The following is a 23,198-nucleotide window of genomic DNA, read 5'->3' as shown; positions in this document are numbered from 1 at the left end:
ATTTAACTTTCTTATTATGCAAGTTAACGAATTTGGCCAAAATTCGCAAAATAAGTATCACTAACGATCACTAAACAAAAAGATCAAAAAGTAAAAGAAAAAGTTGGCACTACAAAGGGAGATATTTGGTTGGTTTAAAAAAACTACAAGATAATTAATTTAGGAGAAAAGGTAGTAATTTACACAAAATAAGGAAAGTTTTGCACACCATCTGTAATAAAAAATGCTTGGTGGTGACGAAGGAAACCAATATCTAATTATTTATTAATTTATCTGTCTCATTCTTCATTAAGTCACAAAGTCAATGCATTGATGAACATCAATGAATTGACTTTAATACAATAATAACCGATTACCCCAGGCTGTACCGCAAAATATCGCCCGAGGTCTAAGTGCCGACCTAGCTTGCGAGGTCGGTGCAATGACTGAGGGCGATATTTTCGGTACAACACGGGGTAAGTAATAGCTAGCTAGCCAATAATAACATGGGCTTCAACGAGTTTTATATTGACTCGGCAACCACAAAGCTGAAGGAACGAATCTGAAAATGACAGGAGATGTACTATTTATGATTCCATCGCCCTCCATTTAGTATTATTGATAAAACTGGATATCAGACCATCGTTTTTTTTATGGACAATGTAGCTAGTTAATTAGTCATGTTGAAGAAGCATCCAGACGAAATGTTGGTGAATCTGGTTATTTTAACTGTTAAACTTGACATTGTTTTGTTTCTATCCTATGAAAATGTTTTTATTGATAAATGTATTGTAGGAGTTAGATATATCATCATTTCCAATGCTTCTTAAATATTTTTTTTCGTGCTTGTTTACATTTTAAGCTACCATTTTTCTTGACGACGGGCAATACCGCAAAATATCGGCCCGTCGTCACGAGCGCTAAGCCAATCAGAATGCCTAAAAACCCGTATTGCCCGCTTGAAAAATCCAGACGGTTAACAATAAACGATATAAACAATCTGATTTGAACTTTTAAGTCGAATACCTTGATAACCCACAGGTAAGGCTGACGTGCAATTTAACATGGATAAATAAAAGTCACTCTATCTAATTTGGTCCTTTGGTAGAAAGAACTTTGAATTTTATGGTACAATATAACAGAAATAGTATCTACAATGTGCAGTAAATTTATTCCTAAAACAATACATACACATTTGTAAGAAAACATTTTTTAAAGTATATTTTCAACTGTGAGCACATCCTAAAAATCGTACACGTGTAAAAATCATAAAACAAAAGAAATTGGCTCATAAATTAAAGTGCCGTAAATAACAATAAAAAAACCTATTGCTTTTATATACTCTGTTCTCCACAACATTCTTCTAAAATCTGTTTCAGAAAAAAGCACCATATAATCACAAAAATCTCTAAAGTGCTTAAAAAAATACGTGCATTGTTTGTTTTTATGCCTACAACTCTTACATGCCTAACAACATGACGTGACATGCCACGCGTGCTAACCCGCCTTAGCTCTTCATTACAATTGAATTTTTATACGCTTATTAATGCTTAACCTGCTTAGAAGAATACCAGAGAAAAATGAATGATAACGGGGGAGCCTTAACTCCGAAGCACAGTGTTCTTAAGGAACCAGTTCATCATTAGCTGCATTACTCAAAACGTTAAGAAAGGTTTAAAAAAACTAAATCAATGCATCAAGTCAACTGAATTTTTATGAAAACATATGTAATGGCAAAAAGTATTCCACAAAATAAACTGGTGCATAGACTCCTCTCTAATTTTTATGACATATTTTATTTATGATATAATAAAATCCTGTAAAGAGGGAAGCACAAAAGAAACGTGAATGTGTAGCATGTTGGAACATAAATCACGGTGTTACGAAAGTCACGCGAGTGCAGGCTAGGCAGGTAATCTACCAGGCTAAAATTGTGCAGTCTTTTAACGGTTGGGAAAATGAGTAGTAAAAGTTTTACTTTTTTTGTTTAGATATTTAGTTTGTTTTTAAAAAAAGAAGTTTTTAAATGTTTAAAGTCTTTCCACAACTTTAAAAAGCCTCTTAAATAAGCTCTCTCTTGTCTACAAGATCTCTACATTTCCCACTCACATTCTCATACTCCAAAAAGCCATGTGTCAGAAATGTAGGAAAAATAATTTGTCTACTTTTTACGGTCTCATTTTACAGAATAGGTATGTTTCGCTTTGTTTATGGGTCACAATAAATGGCATATATATCACCACAGGATTCCCCACTATTATTATTTGTATATAAATTATAAAATGCTTCACCAAAATATAACCTTAACTCTTGTCCTTTGTAAACAGGGTGATTTGTGGAATTGAAGATCACATAGGGTGAGTTGCCGTTGTATCCTGGTATGGAATAGTAACCGTCCTGGACGTAATATTCCGTCGATGGGTAAAGTATGTTCCTTTGTTCATCCGTAATAACCACACCCACCTTTTCGATAATCCAGGGATCCACATAGTCACAACCCCATTTCGATGGGTTAGCATCATCGTTGCATTTCAGACTACTTTCACCAACATGTTGCAACTTTATACCGTACATCACTGCATTGTGCGGTATTTTGAATTTCCCAAATTCGTTTGGCAGTGCTCCGAAGCAAACGTTTCTCTGTATGAGTGTCCATTTATCTAAATTATATATAAAAAAAATATAATATTTTTATCTTCATATAAAGCACTAAAATTAAATAACTTACCTTTTAAGATGGCAGTAATATTTTTAAAATTTAAAAAAAACTTCTACACATAGTCACTAAAGGTTATTTTCAACGTACATATCCATATTTTTTAAATTACAACATCCTTGTCACGATTATATAGCTATAATTTTTACAATTCCTCTTTAAAGTAAACCGTCACGAACAAATAATTTAGCCAAATATTGTTTCAGTTCTTCGTGCTTGTAAAATTATACAGAAGTTGGCGTAACTATTAAAAAGAAGCATTAACAATGATGGCAATCTTAATAGCATTGCACTGCGCGAGCTCCAATTTCCGATAGCATATTTGTTTTTCTGTAATTACTTCCGACATGCTTGGTAAATCATACAGCTATGACATGATGTTCGGAAAATTTTTTTACTTTTCTTTCAACAATGTTTTACACATATATAATTCCTCCAATACTAAAGAAATATTTACTCACTTACTAACTGCTGCTTCTTCAAGGTGTTTTTTGTTGTGAAAATAAACATGTCTTTTTGTTAAAGTCACGGGCTTACTACGGACACCGACGTGCTTTACTGACCGCTATGAGTGGGTAATGTCACAGTGTCAATTATTGCACGGACAGAATTCTATTTACTGGAAACCAGCTTTTATTCAATTAGTAGTAAGAAGACACCCATCAGCATGTTTGCTGGTTTGATCATGGGTAACAGTCGAAAATCAAGTATAGAAAAAAAATTGCGACTTAAAGTCACAATTTTTTTAGCAATATTGGTTAAAAGTTGATGTAATTGTAAAACATTTAATATATATTTTAATGCAAGACTCATATGAATAGAAATAGAATTTTTTAGCTTCTTGTTAATGTAAGAAAAATAGACTAGTCGCGAAGCCCGTAAAAATTCACAAGAATTCGCTCGTCGTTACTTGTAGCTACCATCTTAAGTTTACAGACAGACAGCAAGCATAATAATATGGATTACCTTTACATTTGCATTTGTATTCTTTAGAATCGTCTGTTTTCACACATGTTCCAAAATAACATGGAGTCTTACCACATATAGGTAGCTAAAATTATTTGGAAAAATAAAATAAAATGAAAATAAATTATAAAAATGAAAATTGTTATTTTTTTCTCTTGCATACTTTCTTAAGGCTTTTAATAGATTTATCCTGTTTCATGTCTTTGATTTCATTTTTAGTATCGTTAGATATTTTCTTCATAAACCAGCACTCGCCACTTCTTCTCTGTTTATCATTCAACTTAAACATGGCTTCATCACATTTTCCATCTCTTTCACACTGCAACACACAGCTTACTTCAGTTTTCCCTTTTAAATATTTTGTTATAACACCATCAGGTAAATTTTCATGTGGAGTATATATACCAGCCTCAACGTGAAATATTTGGTATGCAGATAACAAAATTATAAAATGAATCAACGCCATCTTTTTTTTTTAGGACAACTGCGTGTTCTGAATGAAAAAAAAATCGTGTTTCTAATTTTTTAAATAAAACTTTGTAAATGCATCGAAATGTAACTAACCCTAACCCTAACCATGATTCGATTCAGTAATTGATTAAATTACTGAATAAAATATTCACATCGCGCTGAGACATGAACTTTTCAAGAATAGTTGACATAAATCTTTCATCTGCTAAAATATTAAAAATTTCCTTGTACATATTTAAATATATATTTGAAGGTCGTACAAAGTGCATTTAATGTCCTTATGATAAATTAGAAACAGCTTTATTTTTTTAGTTTGTTTATTCTAGGAGGATAGATTTGGATACTGTGCAGTTTAAGAGAGTTAAAAATTGTATTAAGATATGTTACAGCAACTTAGCTAAGAAAAAAATAAGATTAGTTTTTTTCCTCTATACTCAAAATTTTCATGCCTTTGCCTTCATGATTCTTTTAATTCCTATCTCGATGCATTAAATTCGCAAACCCATCGAATATCTCGTGATGTAATAGGAAATAATACATTAAGATAGCACAAAAAAGAGGAATTAATAATAGCGGCAATAAAAATTCAAAATAATCGGATAAGAAAAACCGATGCAATGGTGGAACGTTATAGCGCTATTTGGAAAAAGAAGAAACAGCTGAAGAAGTTTTAACGCTTCTGCTTGAACCACTGAAGGTATCTAGTGAAAGTGACGATGAATAGATCGGCTGCAGTGACACTGAAGATGGTGAAAACGATGTGCTTAAACGTGGACAGATAAAGAAAGTACGTACATGCCACGTGGACATGGGAAAAATAAGTAATGGATCCAAAAACTGCATATAATTTCTACCTTAACCAACACATTGTTTTCAAGTATCTGTATTTAGTCTACGGGGAGTAGATTGTCTATTTCTGAACAAGACTCCCATTCCATAGACCTTGCGGACCAATAACTGTCGAGAGTAAGTGGTTAGATCAATGCCTATCAGTGGTAAGAAAGTCTGTTCGTGAAATTGCAACTATATTTAAGAAGAGATCTATATTTCAGTAAATTGTTTGATGACGCAACTTTGTTGTAACTATCATTAGGAAATTCCTGTCACAGTTTTCGATGAAAATTCTCCACTCTTTTTTTTACTTGCTGAAACAAAAATTGTAGGAATCTTCTTACTGTCTCGTCGCACATGTTTTTCTTAAAGCCGGCAACTTCACGTAAACGTTAGGTCGTAAACGACCCAATGTCTGTACGGAGTTTTTGTATTTGGCGCAAAATTGCTCTTTTTTCCCGTTGGGTTAGTTTTGCCAGTCTCCCCACCTTTATTGGTTTTCGTGTATGTCGGTATATCGACGCCTTCGAAAACTGTGGGTACCATTGCAGAAGCTTTTGCCTCTTATTCTTTTGTCTTGGTACAAATAATTCAGATGCATTGATACGTTGTTTGGCATTATATTTAGTTTATGTTGTTGTTTTTTCATCTGAAAAGCACATTTTTTACATGTATGCATGTTATATATAAAAAAAAACAAAAACACATGCATTAAGACAAAATACATTTCCGCAATCAAACCATTTATATGAAGACTTAATAAGAGAATTATTTGCTTGGATCGTTTTACCTGTGTTTGTTTTTGACAAAAAAATTGTAAAACTGAAACGTGGCAGCTTATGACGCCATTATGGCTATCGAGAGAATTGCATTATTGTTATCTGTGTCCGGATACTTCACATCACGTGATACTTCACATCACGTGATTACAATAATGTAAAGTGTTTCAGCAAAAGTTCGCTCAGTCATGAAATATCAGCGTTTTCGTTTTTTTAATATTCAGACAATCGTTACCAAAATTAAGTGAGACAACCGAATATTTGGTAAGAATTAATAAAAAATCAAATGAAAACACCCTCTCCCCCACTGAATGTTGAAGGCCTGTGTGAGCACGTGGCCAGTTGCAGTGGGGTAGAACAAGGGGCATAGCTAGCCAAAAAAGTCACAACAAGACTGAAAAAGGAAGGAGGGGCATTTTGTCTCACTAGTTTTATGGAGGTTTGTAGCTCATTTCTTTTGGTTGCGCAAGTTCACAAAGTTCAATTAAGAATTTATTCATTTGCAAGCTTTTCCTTTACCGTCTTTTGAGATTGTAGGGTCATAGTTGAAAGTTTTTATACTTTTACATTTAATCTGTTTTTGCTACTGTAAAATAATCTTACGACCTGAATTAAATGAGACATAGCTACCACCATGATAATAACTTTAGGTGGGAATATCGTTTAGTCTAAATTCTGTCAAGAAAAAAATGCCAGTGTAGAATATACAAGCATATACGTATACAGATAAAAATAATGTACAAGATCATATGCCTTCGAAGTACGCCTAAAAGCATATATTTCCAAGTTATTTGGCCTCAAACTTTTAAGTGAATTGTAATGGCTTCTTCAATCATGCTACGAAACACGAATATCAAATGCGATATATTTTTAACCATTTTGTTCCGACGGGTAAATTTAAAGGACGGGCGAACCCGTGGATTTTTCCACGGGCTAATGTTTTAATATAATAGGCGATGGTGAAATCAACTTTGCTAGAAGGAAAGACAATGGAAAATATTTGCCATATGAATTTTAATGACCACAGAAAATATTTTAGTACATTTTACACTGCCCTTTACCAAAAAAATTTATAAATGTCAAAAAAAAGTATGTTTGCAAGGTGTAATTTCTAATAGAGCAAAAATGTTAGGCACAATGTCAAATGTAAAATCGCATTAAATCTCCCACACAAAATTAAGAAGAACGGCTTGTAAAATGTAAAATCTAGTTTATAGAAAGTTACAGCAACGAAACAGAAATAACGCATCTCAAATATGTACATTTTATAAGTGATTATGTTAAAAAATCTTCAATGTTTTAATCTAAAATGTCAAAAAGAAGTCTGCAAGAACACAAATGAATAAAAGTAGGTTCTTTTATTCTTTTCATTTTAAATATTGTCTTTCCCTTAAAAGCTTATACAAAAATACCCAATCCCCATATTGTTTGGAAAACAACAAATTTAAATTTAGAAAAATCAATCATTTCGGTTGCATGCCACCCGCTGCCACAAAAATTTACACATAATTTAAAACTCAACCAACAAAAGTCAACACAAAATATCTTGTTTTTTTGTATGATGATCCATACTGCCCTTTAACAAACATTTTAGACTAAAATGTAAAACATTGCAGTGAAAAAGGAGTAAATTTGAAATGAACAAACATTTTTATTATAATAGTACTTCCTCTCAAAAGTTTACACAAAGTGTAAAACAGAACGGTTTCTAAGGAGCAAATCCAAATCAACAAAAACCCTTTGTAAAACTGCATTATTTAATGCCCATAAAAATGTGACAATAACGTACAGAAATGACTAATTTTTCTAAATTTAAGTTTTAATGCTTTTCAAACAGTGGTTTTTAATATTAGCATTGAAAATAACGTTAAAAACTGATTTTTGTTGACTCTCAATTTATTCCTTGCAAGGTATTTCAAATTAAAATGCTGTAAAATTCTCCACAAAAACAAAAAAGTGAAACCTTTGAATTCTCTCCCAGCAAAACTGACATCACCATACAGTTCTCCCCAAAAAAACATTAAATACACACAATATGAATAACATCAGCTTACACAACAACTTACAGTGAAGTATGTTTGCAGAAAAAACGACTTTTTAGTATTACATTTGTATATTTAAATTATCCATTTCCACAACAGTTTACACAAAATAAAAAAAGCAGTTTGCAACACGAACAACATAAATGGACAACCATGCCCATCTTTCTTAAAAAACTTTAACCCAAAACGTAAAAAAACTAACCCCCCCCCCCCCTCCCCCTAATGTAAACATGTCTTAAAGAATTTACAAAAAAACAATTATATTGGTATATTGCATGCAGAATCAAATTCAAGAGGAAATGTCAAAAACAGAACAATAAAAACAAAAAACTTAACACACACACACGTAGCCCTTTTCCATGAAAGTTTACAAAAAATGTGAAAAAATGAGCATTTTAAAAGTGTTTGCACACTAATCCTAAGTTTTATTGCTAGTTAGCTACATCTTCTATAATTTGTGCTTAAAAATCAGACCCCTAAGTAAGAGTAGAACTCTAGCTAAGGATAGCTCAATAAAAGGAGTACATCATAACTCATAGCTTAAAGCTAAGACCACTAGTTAATTATAGGTAAAATGAGAAGACTTAGCCCGGGTCCCCTCTGACCTGAGCAATGCCGTATCTTCACAAAATAGTTTAAGCACAGGTTTTAAAATTCATCCTTGAAAAAATATATCTCTCTTTTTTTTATTGCCACTGCTCTTTTTGCAAAAATATTTAAAATATTTATTTTTTGTTTTAGCATCCCTCGTCTCCTCAGGGTCCTTTGTGCCCTAAAAAGACAAAATACTCTGGGAACGAGGTATATTGAAGTACTTTCAAATGTTGTTTTAATCTTCTAAATTTTTTAAATTCTGGGTGTACATTCATCATAAGTTGAATGCAAGAGTTGGAAGTGAGAACGTATGAACTTTAATATTTTTAATGTTATTAACATCGCCGCAACCCATTGGTAAGGCTAACGTTTAATTTTGCATGGATAAATAAAAGCCACTCTATCTATTTTCGTCCTCTGGTGGTAGAAAGAACTTCAAATTTTCTAGCACAATATAAGAAAAATAAAAAATACAACGTGAAACAATATATGCACATTTATAAAAAAACATGGGAGTTCTTTTAAAGTATATCTTTAACTGTAAGCACATCCTAAAGAACATACACGTGTAAAGATCTAAAAAAAAAGAAATTGGCTAATAAATTAAAGTGCCGTAAATAACAATAAAAAACCCATTGTTTTTATATACACTGTTCTCCACAACATTCTTCTAAAATCTGTTTTAAAAAAAGCATCACATAATCACAAAAATCTCTAAAGTGCTTAAAAACAAATGCATTGTCTGCTTATATGCCTTCAATCCTTACATGCTTAACAAGGCTGGCATGCTATACGTGCTAACCTGCCTTAGCTCTTTAATACAAATAATTTTTTTATACGTTTTTTAGTGCTTGATATACCTGCTGAGCAGAATACCAGAGAAAAATGAATGATAACGGGGGAGCCTTAACTTCCTATCTTTATTAAACTCCAAAGCACAGTGTTCTTAAGGAACCAGTTCATCATTAGCTGGATTACTCAAAACGTTAAAAGAGGTTCTAAAAATCAAATAAACACATCAAACAAACTGAATTTCTATGAAAACATATGTAATGGCAAAAAGTAATTAAAAAGAGAAGCAAAATAAACTGGTGACTAGCCTCGTCTCTAATTCTTATTTACATGTATTTTCAATGATATAAAAAAATCCTGTAAAAAGAGAAGCCTAAAGAAACGTCAATGCCAGCACAAAAAGTACGTGGTTCGAAAGCCACGCAAATTCAGGTTAAAATTGTGCAGTGCTTTAATGGTTGGCAGGATGCGTAGTAAATATCGGGTTCATGCTTTAAAAAAAGTAGAATTAATACTTTTAAGTATAAAATTGGGTGCTGAGTCGCATCCCAACATTTCCATAAACATGTAGTAGCTTGTAAAAGTTTTCCTTTTTTTGTTTGGATATTCAGTTTTTTTTAAAAAAGTTTTTGAACGTTTAAAGTCTTTCAACAACTTTAAAAAGCCTCTTAAATAAGCTCTCTCCTGTGTATTTCCCACTCATATTCTCATAACTCCAAAAACCATGTGTCAGAAAAGTAGGCAAAGAATTTACTAGTTCCTACGGATTTCATTTCACAGAAAAGGTATGTCTTGCTTTGTTTATGGATCACAATAAATGGCATATATATCGCAACAGGATTCCCCACTATTATCGGCAGTATAAAAATTATAGAATGCTTCACCAAAATATAACCTTAACTCTTGTCCTTTGTAAACAATGTGATTTGAGGAATTGAAAATCACATAGGTTGAGTTGCCGTTGTATCCTGGTATGGAAGAGTAACCGTCCTGGACATAATATTCCGTGGATGGGTAAAGTATGTTCCTTTGTTCATCTGTAATAAACACACCAACCATTTCAAGAAGCCACCGATTTGTCGCAACTCCATTTTGATGGTATGGCGTCATCAGCGCATTTTAGACTACTTACACCAACATGTTGCAATTTTATACCGTTCATCACTGCATTGTGCGGTATTTTGAATTTCCCAAATTCGTTTAGCCGTGCTCCGAAGCAAACGTTTCTCTGTATGAGTGTCCATTTATCTAAAATTAAAATAATAATGTTTTTTTATCTTCATATAAAACGAGATTAGATAACTTACCTTTTAACCCTATTTGGTATGGGGGTGGGCATAAAGTACCCGCGGCGTTTTCAAAGTCCCATTACCTTTTAATTACTGGATGAAATTACTGGATGAAATTCCTTGAAATTTTAGAACTTTTCCTAACTTTTATAGGTCTTTCGGACAATCAATTTTTTTTACAAAAATTGTCCTGTGAATGTCACTTTGTCCTTTATTGACAGGTGGTCATATCAACTTTTGCTGTAGTGCTAAAAATAAATATTATATAAACTAACCAGTTGTATGAATATGTAATCATGCATGTGATATTGTATGATGACATAAAGTCATCATACAATATTGACATACACACTGTCTTATTTGCAGACCGGAATATTGGTAATTTACAAACTGGAATATTTCTATTCTCCTATTTTTTATATCTATCGTCATATGTTGACGTCATAGGTCATTTTGTCACATATCAATCCAATTTGCTTTGTCTGAGTACTTGCTGACATGAATGCGCATTGATATACCAAGTTTTATTCCATGACAGCTACTAACACCAAGGTTCTCAAATATCGATTTTTTTAAACAAATTTAAATTCTGATCGATTTCCATTTTCTCCCTAGAAAAATTCTTTGGTAACACCTGTAAATGTTTCTAATAATGACTTACATTCTTATATTAGGTTTTTTAATGACTAGTACTGCAAATATTTTTAAAAAAGATAAAAGAACGATAATTTCCAAAAAAGACATATTTTCGCCAACCATTGTCTCATTATGACGTCATTAATTAAGTCACAACATATTAATGCTTCTTTGTGCCAAGTTTCGTCACTTAAAACCAAACTAAACAAAATTTACAGCCCGCAGGCACTTTATGCCCCCCATACTTACAAGGGTCAAAAAAGCCCATACCAAATAGGGTTAAGACGGCAGTGATGTTTTTAAAATTCAAAAACATCTTTTTCACATAATTAGTTACTAAAGGTTATATTGAAACTACATATCCATATTATACAATTTCTCTGTAATGTCAACCGTTACTAATAATTGATTTAGCCAACTATAGTTTCAGTGCTACGCGCTTGTAAAATTATACACAAAGAGCTGGCGTAACTATTAAAGAGAAGCATTAACAAATCATACAGCTTGATATGGTGTTCGGTTTGTTTGGTTTGAGCATAGTAAAGGCCGAAAATCAAGTATAGAAAGAAAAAAATGCGACTTAAAGTCACTATTTTTTACCGATATTGGTTAAAAAATGATGTAATTGTAAAACATTCAATAGCAGAATTTTTAATTATTTTGCATAAATAATTTAATAAAAGATTCGTATGAATGGAAATAGAATTTGTTTGTTAATGTAAAAAAAATAAACTAGTCGCGAAGCCCGTAAAAATTCACAAGAATTCGCTCGTCGTCACTTGTAGCTACCATCTTAGGTTTACAGACAGACAGCAAGCATAATAATATGGATTACCTTTACATTTGCATTTGTATTCTTTAGAATCGTCTGTTTTCACACATGTTCCAAAATAACATGGAGTCTTATCACATATAGGTAGCTAAAATTATTTGGAAAAATAAAATAAAATGAAAATAAATTATAAAACTGGAAAATGTGATTTTTTTCCCTCGCATACCTTTTTAAAGCTTTTAATAGATTTATCCTGTCTCATGTCTTTTATTTCATTTTTAGTATCGTTAGATATTTTCTTCATCACAAACCAGCACTCGCCACTTCTTCTCTGTTTATCATTCAACTTAAACATGGCTTCATCACATTTTCCATCTCTTTCACATTGCAGCAAACAGCTTACTTCAGTTTTCCCTTTTAAGTATTTTGTTATAACACCATCAGGTAAATTCTCATGTGGAGTATATATACCAGCCTCAACGTGAAATATTTGGCATGCAGATAACAAAATTATAAAATGAATCAACGCCATCCTTCTTCTTGAGGACAACAGCGTGTTTTGGATGATAAAAAATTTCGTCTTTCTACTTTATTCAAAACACCTTCTGTATGTATTGCAATGTAACAAGACAATCAATTACTGAATCGAATCATGGTTTGGTTGCATAACTACAAAAACAAACATTATATTCACATGGTGCTGAGACATGACCTTTTATTCTCTTTTCAAGGTTAGACGACATAAATCTTTCATCTGCTAAAATATTAAAAAGTTCCTTGTAAATACATATTTGAAATAATATTTGAAGGTCGTACAAAGTGCATTTAATATCATTATGATAAATTAGAAACATCTTTATTATTCTTAGTTTGTTTGTTCTAGGAGGATAGGTTTTTTGGGCCCTTTTTACGGATGTTGCGTATCAAGATATGTTACAGTAACTTAACCATGAAAACAATAAGAATAGTCTTTCTCCTCTATACTTTATGCTTTTTATTTTAAAACTGAAACTTCCATATCTTTGCCTCCATGTTTCCTCTAATTCATATCTCAATGCATTAAAATCGTACATAAAAATGTAATTAATAACAGCGGTAATAAAAATTGCACAATAATCGGGTAAGAAAAAAGATGCAATAACAACTGAAGAAGTTCTACCATATCTGTTTAAACCACAGAAGGTATCTAATAAAAGTGGCGATGAATGGACTGATTGCAGTGAGGCTGAAAGTGGTGATGGTGATGTGCTTGAACCTAAACGCTTGATAAACAGAAATGACAAACTTAACAGATAGGAAAGGTGCGTACTTGCTACGTGGAGATGCACAGAATAAGTAATTGATCCAAAAACTGCATATAAAATTGAACTTAACCAACATATTTGCTTCAAGTATCTGTATTTAGTCTAAAAGCTGTGGATCCTCTACTTCTAAACAGGTCTGGACGCGCCTCCTATTCCATAGACCTTGAGAACAAATAAAAGTCGAGACTAAAGTGGTTAGGGCAATGTTTATCAGTGGCAAGAATGTCTGTTCGCTAAATTGCAACCATTTTCACGCAGAAATCTATATTTTGTAAAGTTGTGTGATGACACAACCTTGTTGTTGTAACTATCATTAGAGTCAACCTACTGCCACGCATAACCATTTCTTACAAAATCCCTGTGGTTAGGGCAAAAAGTGGAAAATTTTCATTTAAGGGCACTACCAGGAGGACCCGGTGTCGGAACGGTTTTGTTTAAGATTAATGCATGGCGAGAAAATGTGATGATATAAAATGTGACAACATACAAAAAATAAATGTTTCTATAAATACAAAGTATTTAGAATTGGAAAAGGTCAAGAGAAGACCGACAAACCTGAAGGCCAATATCCACACACGGAAAACGTTCCGCGGACCGGACTGGATAACGATAAAAATCTGTTCCATCCCGTTACGTTCTGTTCCAGTACGTTGAAGAGCGAAAATTAATTTCTACGTTGCTACGACAATAACAACAACATAATATGGAAGAAAACCGCGTGCTGGCTGCTGTCGGTGGTTTGTTGAAGTCAGTTGATTACTTTTTGTAGCTTTTCTAGTCACTTCGCGGACCAGAGCAAAGTTTAAAACATTTAAACTTTATTCTGGGTTCAGCATGCGCAAAGCTTTGTTTTGGGTATAATCCAATTGCCTTACTTCCCCTTCCCCTCCAAATATTTAATATGTTGCGAACTATAACATTTTATAGGTTGAAATTTGATGATTTTTCATTACTCATATTTAGCCTCAACAGAAAAATGTTGGCATGACGTCACGTTTGTTGCAAAGTTGACTCATGGCTTAACAGGTGGTCAGGAAAAAAATCGTAAAGTAATTTTAAGCATTTAAATCGTTGGTGAGACTTTTTTACTCAAAAGTTTTGTTTCACTGTTTTTTTTTTTTTTGTGAGGCTAGAAAATATATAATGACGTCATTTTAATTGTTGTTTTTTTATCCCAACTGTCCTTTTATATTTAATGTCCTCTAAATAATTTAAGGATAATGTCATTTTTGATCTGAAAAATGTGAAAATGACATGTTTCAATAAACACATATTGATCACTAAAATATGTATTAATATTCGATTATGTTATGTTCTAAAATTACAAAACTGTCGGCGAGAAAGTTAATAATACTTTTCGAACGCATGTGAACCGGAAGGAACCGGCATTTGGTGAGTTTTTATAAACTTTTGAATTGATTAAATTGTATTAATAACAGTCAGTGTGAAAATGGTCATAAGGACTTTGATAATTCTTTTGTTCTGCTCATTTTTTTTAAGTTTCAACCTCATACAATGCAATTTTTTATCTTGGAACCAATTTTTTTGATCAGCCGAAACACAATTGCAACTATTATTATTACACATAGTGTTGTCAATATTATACGTTCTGTCCAGATGAAAGCAACAGCAATTGTGTTAATACCCGGTACGCTGGATTGATCGTTCATATACACAAATGCAAAGAATAAATTTTCAATATTGATGAATATTAAACAGGAAAGCGAGGCTGTCTCAAAATGATTTAAGTTTTTTGAACGGTATGGCAAAACATACAAGTGATGTAACAGATAGCTCAACAATACAAGCAAAGTGGAAATCGTTCTTGATATAGGGTTGATAATGAATGCACATAAGCCTGTTATTATTATTCGTCGACCAATCAAAACGGTTTCCCAATTTAGTTGACTCTTTTCATTAGACTTGTTTAGACCAATAAAAATCTCAGCAATCTTGTCGATACCATCCCTCCTGTTCTCAGCGATATCTAACCTGTTGTTTACAGATAAGCATCTCAAGTAGTATTACGACAATGTTGATGGAATGGCAAATGATAAATAAAATTGTCTTACATTTATTTGATTTCTTCGTAGCATATTAACTAACACGTGCACAGAGATTGTGAAAGGAATTGTTCATAACAAGGTGAACAGATACCGACTGGTAGCCTTGTGGTACAGAGTTCGCTTCCAGTGTGAGAGGTCTTGGGTTCAAAGCCCGGCCAAGTCATGCCAGAGACTTTAAAATTGTGAATCTGTCCATTCTGCTTAGCGCACAGCATGAGAATAGGATTGATATCTTAGGCGGTTGTCTAGTTGAGCGATTGTTGTGCTTGCACGACTTTCGTAGCTCAAATGGGAGCTTTAAATGCGTTATGACCCCCTTTGCAGGACGCTTTTGGAAAGCAGTCCCAATAGGAACTGAAGAGGCTATCCTAAATAAGTAATTTCTAATAAATATAATTTCAAATAAAATAAACATTAAAATGTAATATTGGTACCAAATATATCATTTAATATCTCCTTGAATATGTAAGTGATTTTCACTGTTTACTTAAACACAATTTAACATTTTAAAACAAAAAATATTTACTGCAGTATAGTCAAGTAGAGTTATTTAAATGAAACAATGGCGTATGTTTTTTATGATTTTATTCGTTGTTTTTGGAGCAGGTAAAATTTCTTTTTTAGGTACTTTGTTTTTTAAAAAAATGCAACCATTTGAAATCATAAAGTACATTTTATGCAGATGAAAAGTGTTAACAGAATCGTACAAATAAATTAGTGACAAAGCAATACAATAATTAAAACCTCAAAAAAAAATTTTTTTCTTACCAAAAAAGGGGGGGGGGTAATGGCCATCCAAACCGAACTCTTTACTTCTTTCGGCTGTTCTTTAAAACTAAATATTGTTAAAACGCTATTTTTTATTACCATTCTCGGGATTTTTCGCGAGACTTTGGTTATTTGTCTAAATTGTGACAGTTTAAAAACGCCTAGGTCTTCTATTATCTAACCCACTTTTACCTGGATTTAATAATGCCTTTAATATCGTGCTGTAAACAAACAGCTCCGACTAACTGAGACAATGAGATATGGAATCGACATGCGCGTTTTCTCAAGGGGAGCTTACACATACAACGACTGACTTAGTTGGAGTGTCTATGGCACTTCTACCTGCTGACCTTCCCTCCCAATTAAAACTATAATCACAACAGAAATATTAAAATGTACCGATTATGAGAACTTTGTAAAAACTTGGGGAAGATCCGAGTAATAGCTAATACCTAAAAGTCTGGGAGGTGTCAAGACTAAAAATTAGACAGGTCAGTTTGAAATGATAGATAAATGTAACGTAGTATAAAATAGTTATTAGAAAGGTCTTAGTAGAAGGGTGGGGTGGGTGGAAAAATCAGAGTAGTTAAGGGCCATTATTTGATTTCATAGGGTACTTAGAGTAGCTTTTCGCCGCTGAAGTATTGTATGTCTTTACTAGATTAGTTCGAATTTGAAATAACTGACGTTTCTATGTTTGATTTGCTATTTCCAAATCGTTGACGAGGTTGCCATAATGCCGAAGTTATAAGCCAACCTAAGTTGTTGTTTTATATAAGAACAGACAAGTAAATGGAAGCAAAGAAGAAGCGGTGCGCGTTGTAACAGTCGCGTTTAAAGGAGATACTCCAAAACCATGAAAAACGTTTACGGTACTAAGTATCAGTCATCTTCACTTATAGAATTTTGGCACATAAATTGCAAAGAATTACACTGTGTTGGTAATAAAAACCTACTTTTACGTAGTAACAGATATTCTGTAGCCGCAAATTGTCCCCCAGATATTTAGACACAGCGAAATATAGTTGTTTATATACATCGCTATAAACCAATTGTAAAAGTTTTCCTACATGATTTATCTTCGTTTTGACTGTTTTGACAGGGAGACCAGTTCTATTCTCGATTCTTATAATTTTCTTCCTTAAAAAAACAAATGAGATTATGTAGCTTCAAACGTTGTTTACAAATACTAAAATAAAAATGTGCAGAAAAAAAAAGAAAAGAAAAAAAATGAAGAAACAAACCTTTTAAAAAATATGTTATGTTGCGAATTTTTTTTTATTTCACGAATTAATCTGCAGATGTACGTAAAACGATGAATGAGCATCTCTCATTTTTTACGCATTATTTCTTTTTGATGAAAGGTCGGCTGTCGTAGGAAAACCATCCTGGTCGTGAAACTGTTGTTTGTGTCTCAAACAACTCGCTAGTTTTAATGTAATATTATTGATACGAGAACTCATAAAATAAAATTTATGTACTTGAAAGAACGAAACTTTCGCAACTTTCCATTTTTTGCCAAAAACTGAGAAAGTTAGAACCTGCAAAAAACTTCGCAAAGGTTGCGTCGCGAACATTTATCTAGCAAAATAAGTGAAATTAAATTAATTTCCAGTTTTTTACTTGTTAAAAGGAATCGTGTAATAACCGTTAATTCTTTAAAATGATCGAAAAGGAATTGCTTTTTATCATTGTTGTAGTTGTATCACATGATAACTACACACTATTTCAAGGTTTCCTTGAACAAATAGCACCTATGTCTATAGCGAAAGTTAACTCTCGCGCAAAAAAGTTAAAGAGGGTATTTGCAAAAGTTATTTCCCTTAATTTGGCGAAACCTTCATTCTTTAAAGTAGCGACAGCTTAATCCTTTCATAAAAGAAACTGAATTTTGCAATAAAGTAAAACAATGGCGCCTGATCTTGTGGTTATGCAGTTAGTTTCTTAAAAACAAGGTCCGTGATTCGGTCCAAAGCGCCAGTATGTTTAGCAAGTGTCTTTACCACAGGTATAGGTTAACCCATGCCATGTGAGGACAATTGGGTGGGCAATGTCATTGTACACATTCAGAACACTGGCGTGGCTATGTCCTCTATAAATATTCGAAATAATAATAACAGCAGTTAATAATTTTAAGCTTCTCATAAAATGTTATTAAAAAAAAGGACTACAACAAGACTTATCTATTCTTCAAATTAAACAATAACTAGAAAACAACACAATAGAAAACAAAAACATTGTTATATTACTGTGATACACGTAATTACGAAATCAGATGGTAATCTTTCATCTAATGTAACAAGAGACGTATTCGACATCTGAATCTCTTCCATTCATATTGCTCAAGCAAGAGCACCTTTTATCACGGATTCGATAAATTGCGCCATTGTAACTGGGACTCTTTTTGACACAAAGCTTTATGCATTCATTCATGTTAACAGAACTCTTGATGAAAACGTCTTGACTATAGCTGGAATATCTTGTGCCCTCACCAACTTTCCACAAGCATTCTGTTATAACGTAGATGACATTATCATAGTTTTTTAAGTATTTAACAAGTCACAATGCTAAAATAACTTTCAGCCTGTAAACGTAGAAAAAAAATTATGTGCTTCATTTCCTTTTTTAACATATTTGTTAAAGTTATTTTTTAGATATTTTTCTTCAATTTGTTTGTGTAGAAAGAAATATTACTACTTAGAAACCATATCCGTGAAACATACGATGGTTCACAAATAATTAAAGAATCTGAACAAATTGAAGTAGTAACAAATGACCTTTCTGTAGCATTCTGGAGAAAGAACTTTTAGACACCAACTTACTTTTGAAAGCTTTGTACAGGCTAGCATCCGTTCTGTTGTATATCAGGTAATATAACTAAAAATAAATGGAAAACGCAAATTTACTAGCTTAACCCTATTCGGCTCGGGGGGCGGATTCCTTCCCACCATAACGGCTTTTTTTTAATAACTCCTTATTGCTTTGTTATATGGCTATGATACTTGCTGAGTTTCAATATTTATCTATTACACACCTGCATGCTAAATTTGTAGGTCCCATACCTTTCAGAGGCTTTGATATTGGCCATTACTCGAAACTACCTCTAACAATCTCTATGAAATCCTTAAAATGGGGAAAATATAATAACTCCTGTCCTTAGAACTTGAAACTTCTAACACAACTTTGTTTCATCAAGAAGAATCATTGTGAATAATTTGGACACCTGACTAATCCGATTTCCCGATTTTGTCGGATTTTACCCAAAAATCGGAAAAAAACGGATCTTCGGGCAATTTTTGGCAATTTCTTATCTGAGCCATGTAAAAACCGAAAGATATGTTAAATAACTTTTATTTAGCTTTCAGAAACTTCAAACAGAATGTAAAAATTCGCTCTAGAACAAAAGTAATTATATTTTAAGCAGATAGTGGCATTTTTACCAATTTTCAAGCTTCTGATAACGTCACAGAAAATGTGCTGACGCAAGCAAAAAATTATTGCCGCCATTTTGTTCCTATTTATGACCTACTATAAGTGTGCCGAGTTTGATTCAATTTGAACAATCCTATGAAAGGTTATTGAGGGGGGGGGGGGGAATCCGCCCCCCGGTCATAGTATGTTCGAAAAACCCCGGACCGAATAGGGTTAAAAAAATTGTATATGAGAAAGTCACTAGGGCAGTATTTGAGAGAAGTGTTTATGTATTCACTGTAGCTGTAGGGTTTGCTTCATTTGCTAGAGATTAATGGCTTACTCGAATTAAAGCCATGATCTAGAGATGGAAGGATTACTATTGCATCATAAGAAACAACAACAACAACACAGGAAAAACTGAATCTACCATACTATGTAATTGAAATAGTATAATAACACATAAATTGGTACTTTACCTTGCTGCTCAAGCTTTCAATTTGGTTGCTTTGTTCTTCAAGATTTGTCGAAATCGTGCTTACCTGTAAGTAATGCATATTGCTTTGACAACAAGCGTCTGCCTTCAAAATTTCTGACTTTCACAAACATTAATGAATAAATTAGCTATAGTTACAGACAGTTGATTGGGGGTAAGAATTTATTAAGTTTTATGTTGTGATTTATGTAATAAAACTGCTACGAAAAATTTAAGAAAACACAGCCTTTGTATAATCCGATATAAAAATCACATGTTAAGCGTTATACAGGCAGATATTCTTTTTGTAATCAAGTTCAAAGCTCATCAAGCTGAAATCTTGTAAAATTTGAACATTATGCTTAGCAAACTTTAATTTGAGCCCTAGCATTTTTTTGATCTAAAAAAAGATTCATAAATTCTAGTCGAATTAATTTGTCAAAAAGAACTGAGCTACCAGGGGAAGCTAAAAACACATTTTATATATATTCTCTCAATATTTTCTGTGGAAAAATGTGATTTTCCTTGTTTATACAATTGTAAGTAGAGATGCAACTGTTATAAAGTTGACTTAATTCGATAAAAAAATGCACGTTGTAACAGAAAACAAAACAAAACAATTCTTCCCCACAGAACCAAAATTAATAAGCTCTTATGTACACATTCCAAATGTGTGAATGGTATTTTAAATTAAATCTTAATGCAAACAAACCCTAGTCAATTATCTTGCAGTGAAAGCGTTATTTCAAAAAGAAAAAAAGACCGCATACACACATGCAAAAATACATTTTTTTGCAAAATTCACGATGATAATTATGTAAGAAGAGAGAAGTTTTATGTGAACCAAGACATTGTACAATACATAAGTGATACATATAAAAGTACAGAGTATTTGTGTGTTATACTGTGATATTTCTTTGTTTTTCGTGACGCCTTTTGGAAGTTCTTGGATTTTGTATGAATAAAAGTCGGAATTTTTGTTACATCTACTGTCACTTTCCTGTTGTCCAATATATACAAAGCCCGATTTCTAGGGTTTTTTTCTGCGAAGTATTAATTTTCAATTGGGGTATTTTATAGACCAGGGGAATAGAATATTGGTGAAAATTATTCGTGTATTAAAACAACTCTCGTTTTAAACACAAACCTTTAGGCTTGCTATACCACTTTTTCGATCACCTTGACCACAGAGTTCGCAGGTATTCATCTTCATGTTAGTAGAGCAAAATCTGATAAATTTTATAGCTAGCTAATTCACATAATCCGTTTGTTTACTGTACAATTACATTGCTGGACTAGCTAAATAGCTACCAACATTAGTTTTTGTATGTGTGTGATCATTAACACCATAACAAGTTTTTATAATATATTGCAAATCCAAACACACTTCTGAATTAATTCACATAGCTAGCTTCTTTCCAAAACAAACTTGTGTGAACATAGCTAGGTACATTTTACACACCAATATGTCTCTTTTTTGTTAATTATGCAAAAGTTTGAATTTTCCATGCTACTAAATTAATAATATCTGACGAAATATATAAATTGGTAATCTACCTTGCTGTTCAAGCTTTGCATCTTAGTGGAAATTGTGTTTACCTATAAATAATGCATTTTCTCAAAGGTTTATGATCTTTAAGTTTATGTTGATTCTAAAACAATTTGGTTCCACAAGTTTTTTTTTGGCGCCATTACTGTTACGATTAATGCTTGGAACTTTTTCTGACTTGACTATACATCGTGGTTTTTAAAAAGGTAACATATTAATTCTGAAAAGTTAACAAATAACACGTTTTACAATACATGGTGTGGATTAACAGTGCGTTGTGTCCTTAATGCCACACGTGGCGTAGTGTCTTAAATTCGGTTCTCAGCTCTTTTGTATTAGGCCGTTGGATAAAGACAAAGGAAGACTGTTTTCATTTTACAAAACTAACCTAAAGAGGATCCTACGTTATGTGAAACATCATTGAGATATTAGTAATATTGGTAGTATATGCCACTGCATTTCAACATTCTCAAATTATTCAAACTCCTGTTCAGCGAGGAATGTTTTTAAGCCGATTTAACCTGATATGTGTCTAATTTGGCGCAACTTTGATCAATCACAAGCTTTACATTTTAGTCTTAACTAACATGTGACTGTAACACCTTAACATATGCCTAATTGATATCAGAAGTAGCTACATTTTTTATAAAACTTTTTTTTGAAAGTTTATATATTCAGCGAGATTACATGATATTTAGCTATCCCAGCAGAAGACACAATCGCAGGTTTCAACTGTAATGACATTGTTAAAAAAAGAAGAAGAAAAATTTATTAAACTTATATACAGTATATATAATATAACAAAAAGAACATACCAATGAATACTGCTTATTCCGAAGTTCTTTAGATTCAGTTGAAATGATTTCTTTTACTGACAGGATAATAATAAGGGCAAATGCCATCAACATCAATATCAACAGTATCATTAAAACGATTGAAGTACGACTAACGTGTGGAACACACTTTTTATTTGAAACTTGGGCTCCATGTTTCACGTTTGGATGAACGACAGTTTCATAAACCCATTCCTCTTCCTTTCTGTCAGTAGCCTCTCTCATCTCCATTCCAAGTATGAGTGGATAAATGCTACAGTTTTCCAATTTTTCTGATAAAAAATGTCCTGTCACTACGAAATTTTGGCGTTGTGATAATAAAGAGACATTTGATAAATTTAATTGGGAGATAAATAATTAATTAATTTAATTAAGAATGTATTGCTAAGATTACTAGTGTTCTTAATTTCAGTTTCACTTTTACTTTTCATATTGATTTCATGGTCATCTTTTAGGATTTCTTGCCAAAATTTGTATCAATTTTTCAAATGCATGTATAAAAAGAAAACAAAACATTCAACTATACATATATAGAATCTTTTTAAACGTTTTCTGAAACAGAGTTTATGCTTCATCAAATTCGACGCAGTTTTGATTGTTGCTCATTGGTGCAATGAATGTTGATATTAATAACGCGGTGGATTTAAAATTATCACATTCATTGCTGTTCTTCTGGCGGAGTGATACGAGGTTGCGGTTTCACTGTAAATTCATTTTTGAGTCTGTATGTAGCTAGCTATAATGCCAATTCCCTGGCGAAGTTGTTTGTTTACATTTATAGCAACCATGGTTGCTATGAGTTTAAAAGATATACTATGCTGTTTAAAGCCTGTAGTGAAGACTTTTTAGCCAATCAGCGCTGCGGATTTCCTGTATAAACTGGTTAGTAGCTATCAGTTAATAATAGGTTATATTATAGACCTCT

General features: G+C 32.6%; 3 protein-coding genes across 3 annotated transcripts; all 3 read right to left on the bottom strand.

Annotated features, from left to right (window-relative positions):
* Window positions 1-1,068: 1,068 nt before the first annotated feature.
* LOC130657603 (uncharacterized) lies at window positions 1,069-4,183 on the bottom strand. The gene is made up of 3 exons (XM_057460591.1): window positions 3,825-4,183; window positions 3,662-3,746; window positions 1,069-2,639 (listed from the first exon to the last, which is right to left on the bottom strand). The coding sequence occupies exons 1-3, from the start codon at window positions 4,125-4,127 to the stop codon at window positions 2,188-2,190; spliced, it is 840 nt and encodes a 279-aa protein (XP_057316574.1). The 5' UTR covers window positions 4,128-4,183; the 3' UTR covers window positions 1,069-2,187.
* Window positions 4,184-6,149: 1,966 nt separating this feature from the next.
* On the bottom strand, window positions 6,150-12,558 carry LOC130657461 (uncharacterized). Its single transcript, XM_057460446.1, has 3 exons — window positions 12,094-12,558; window positions 11,931-12,015; window positions 6,150-10,418 (listed from the first exon to the last, which is right to left on the bottom strand). Exons 1-3 carry the CDS (start codon window positions 12,397-12,399, stop codon window positions 10,231-10,233), a joined length of 579 nt encoding a protein of 192 aa, XP_057316429.1. The 5' UTR covers window positions 12,400-12,558; the 3' UTR covers window positions 6,150-10,230.
* Window positions 12,559-18,132: 5,574 nt separating this feature from the next.
* On the bottom strand, window positions 18,133-22,579 carry LOC130657616 (uncharacterized). Its single transcript, XM_057460608.1, has 5 exons — window positions 22,256-22,579; window positions 21,449-21,490; window positions 19,896-19,958; window positions 18,828-18,882; window positions 18,133-18,515 (listed from the first exon to the last, which is right to left on the bottom strand). Exons 1-5 carry the CDS (start codon window positions 22,502-22,504, stop codon window positions 18,292-18,294), a joined length of 633 nt encoding a protein of 210 aa, XP_057316591.1. The 5' UTR covers window positions 22,505-22,579; the 3' UTR covers window positions 18,133-18,291.
* Window positions 22,580-23,198: the final 619 nt, after the last annotated feature.

Source organism: Hydractinia symbiolongicarpus, chromosome 9 (genome assembly GCF_029227915.1).
Source record: "Hydractinia symbiolongicarpus strain clone_291-10 chromosome 9, HSymV2.1, whole genome shotgun sequence".
NCBI classification, from domain to species: Eukaryota; Metazoa; Cnidaria; class Hydrozoa; order Anthoathecata; family Hydractiniidae; genus Hydractinia; species Hydractinia symbiolongicarpus.
Note: the sequence above shows the minus strand (reverse complement) of the source record. Positions and strands in the feature narration are given on the sequence as shown.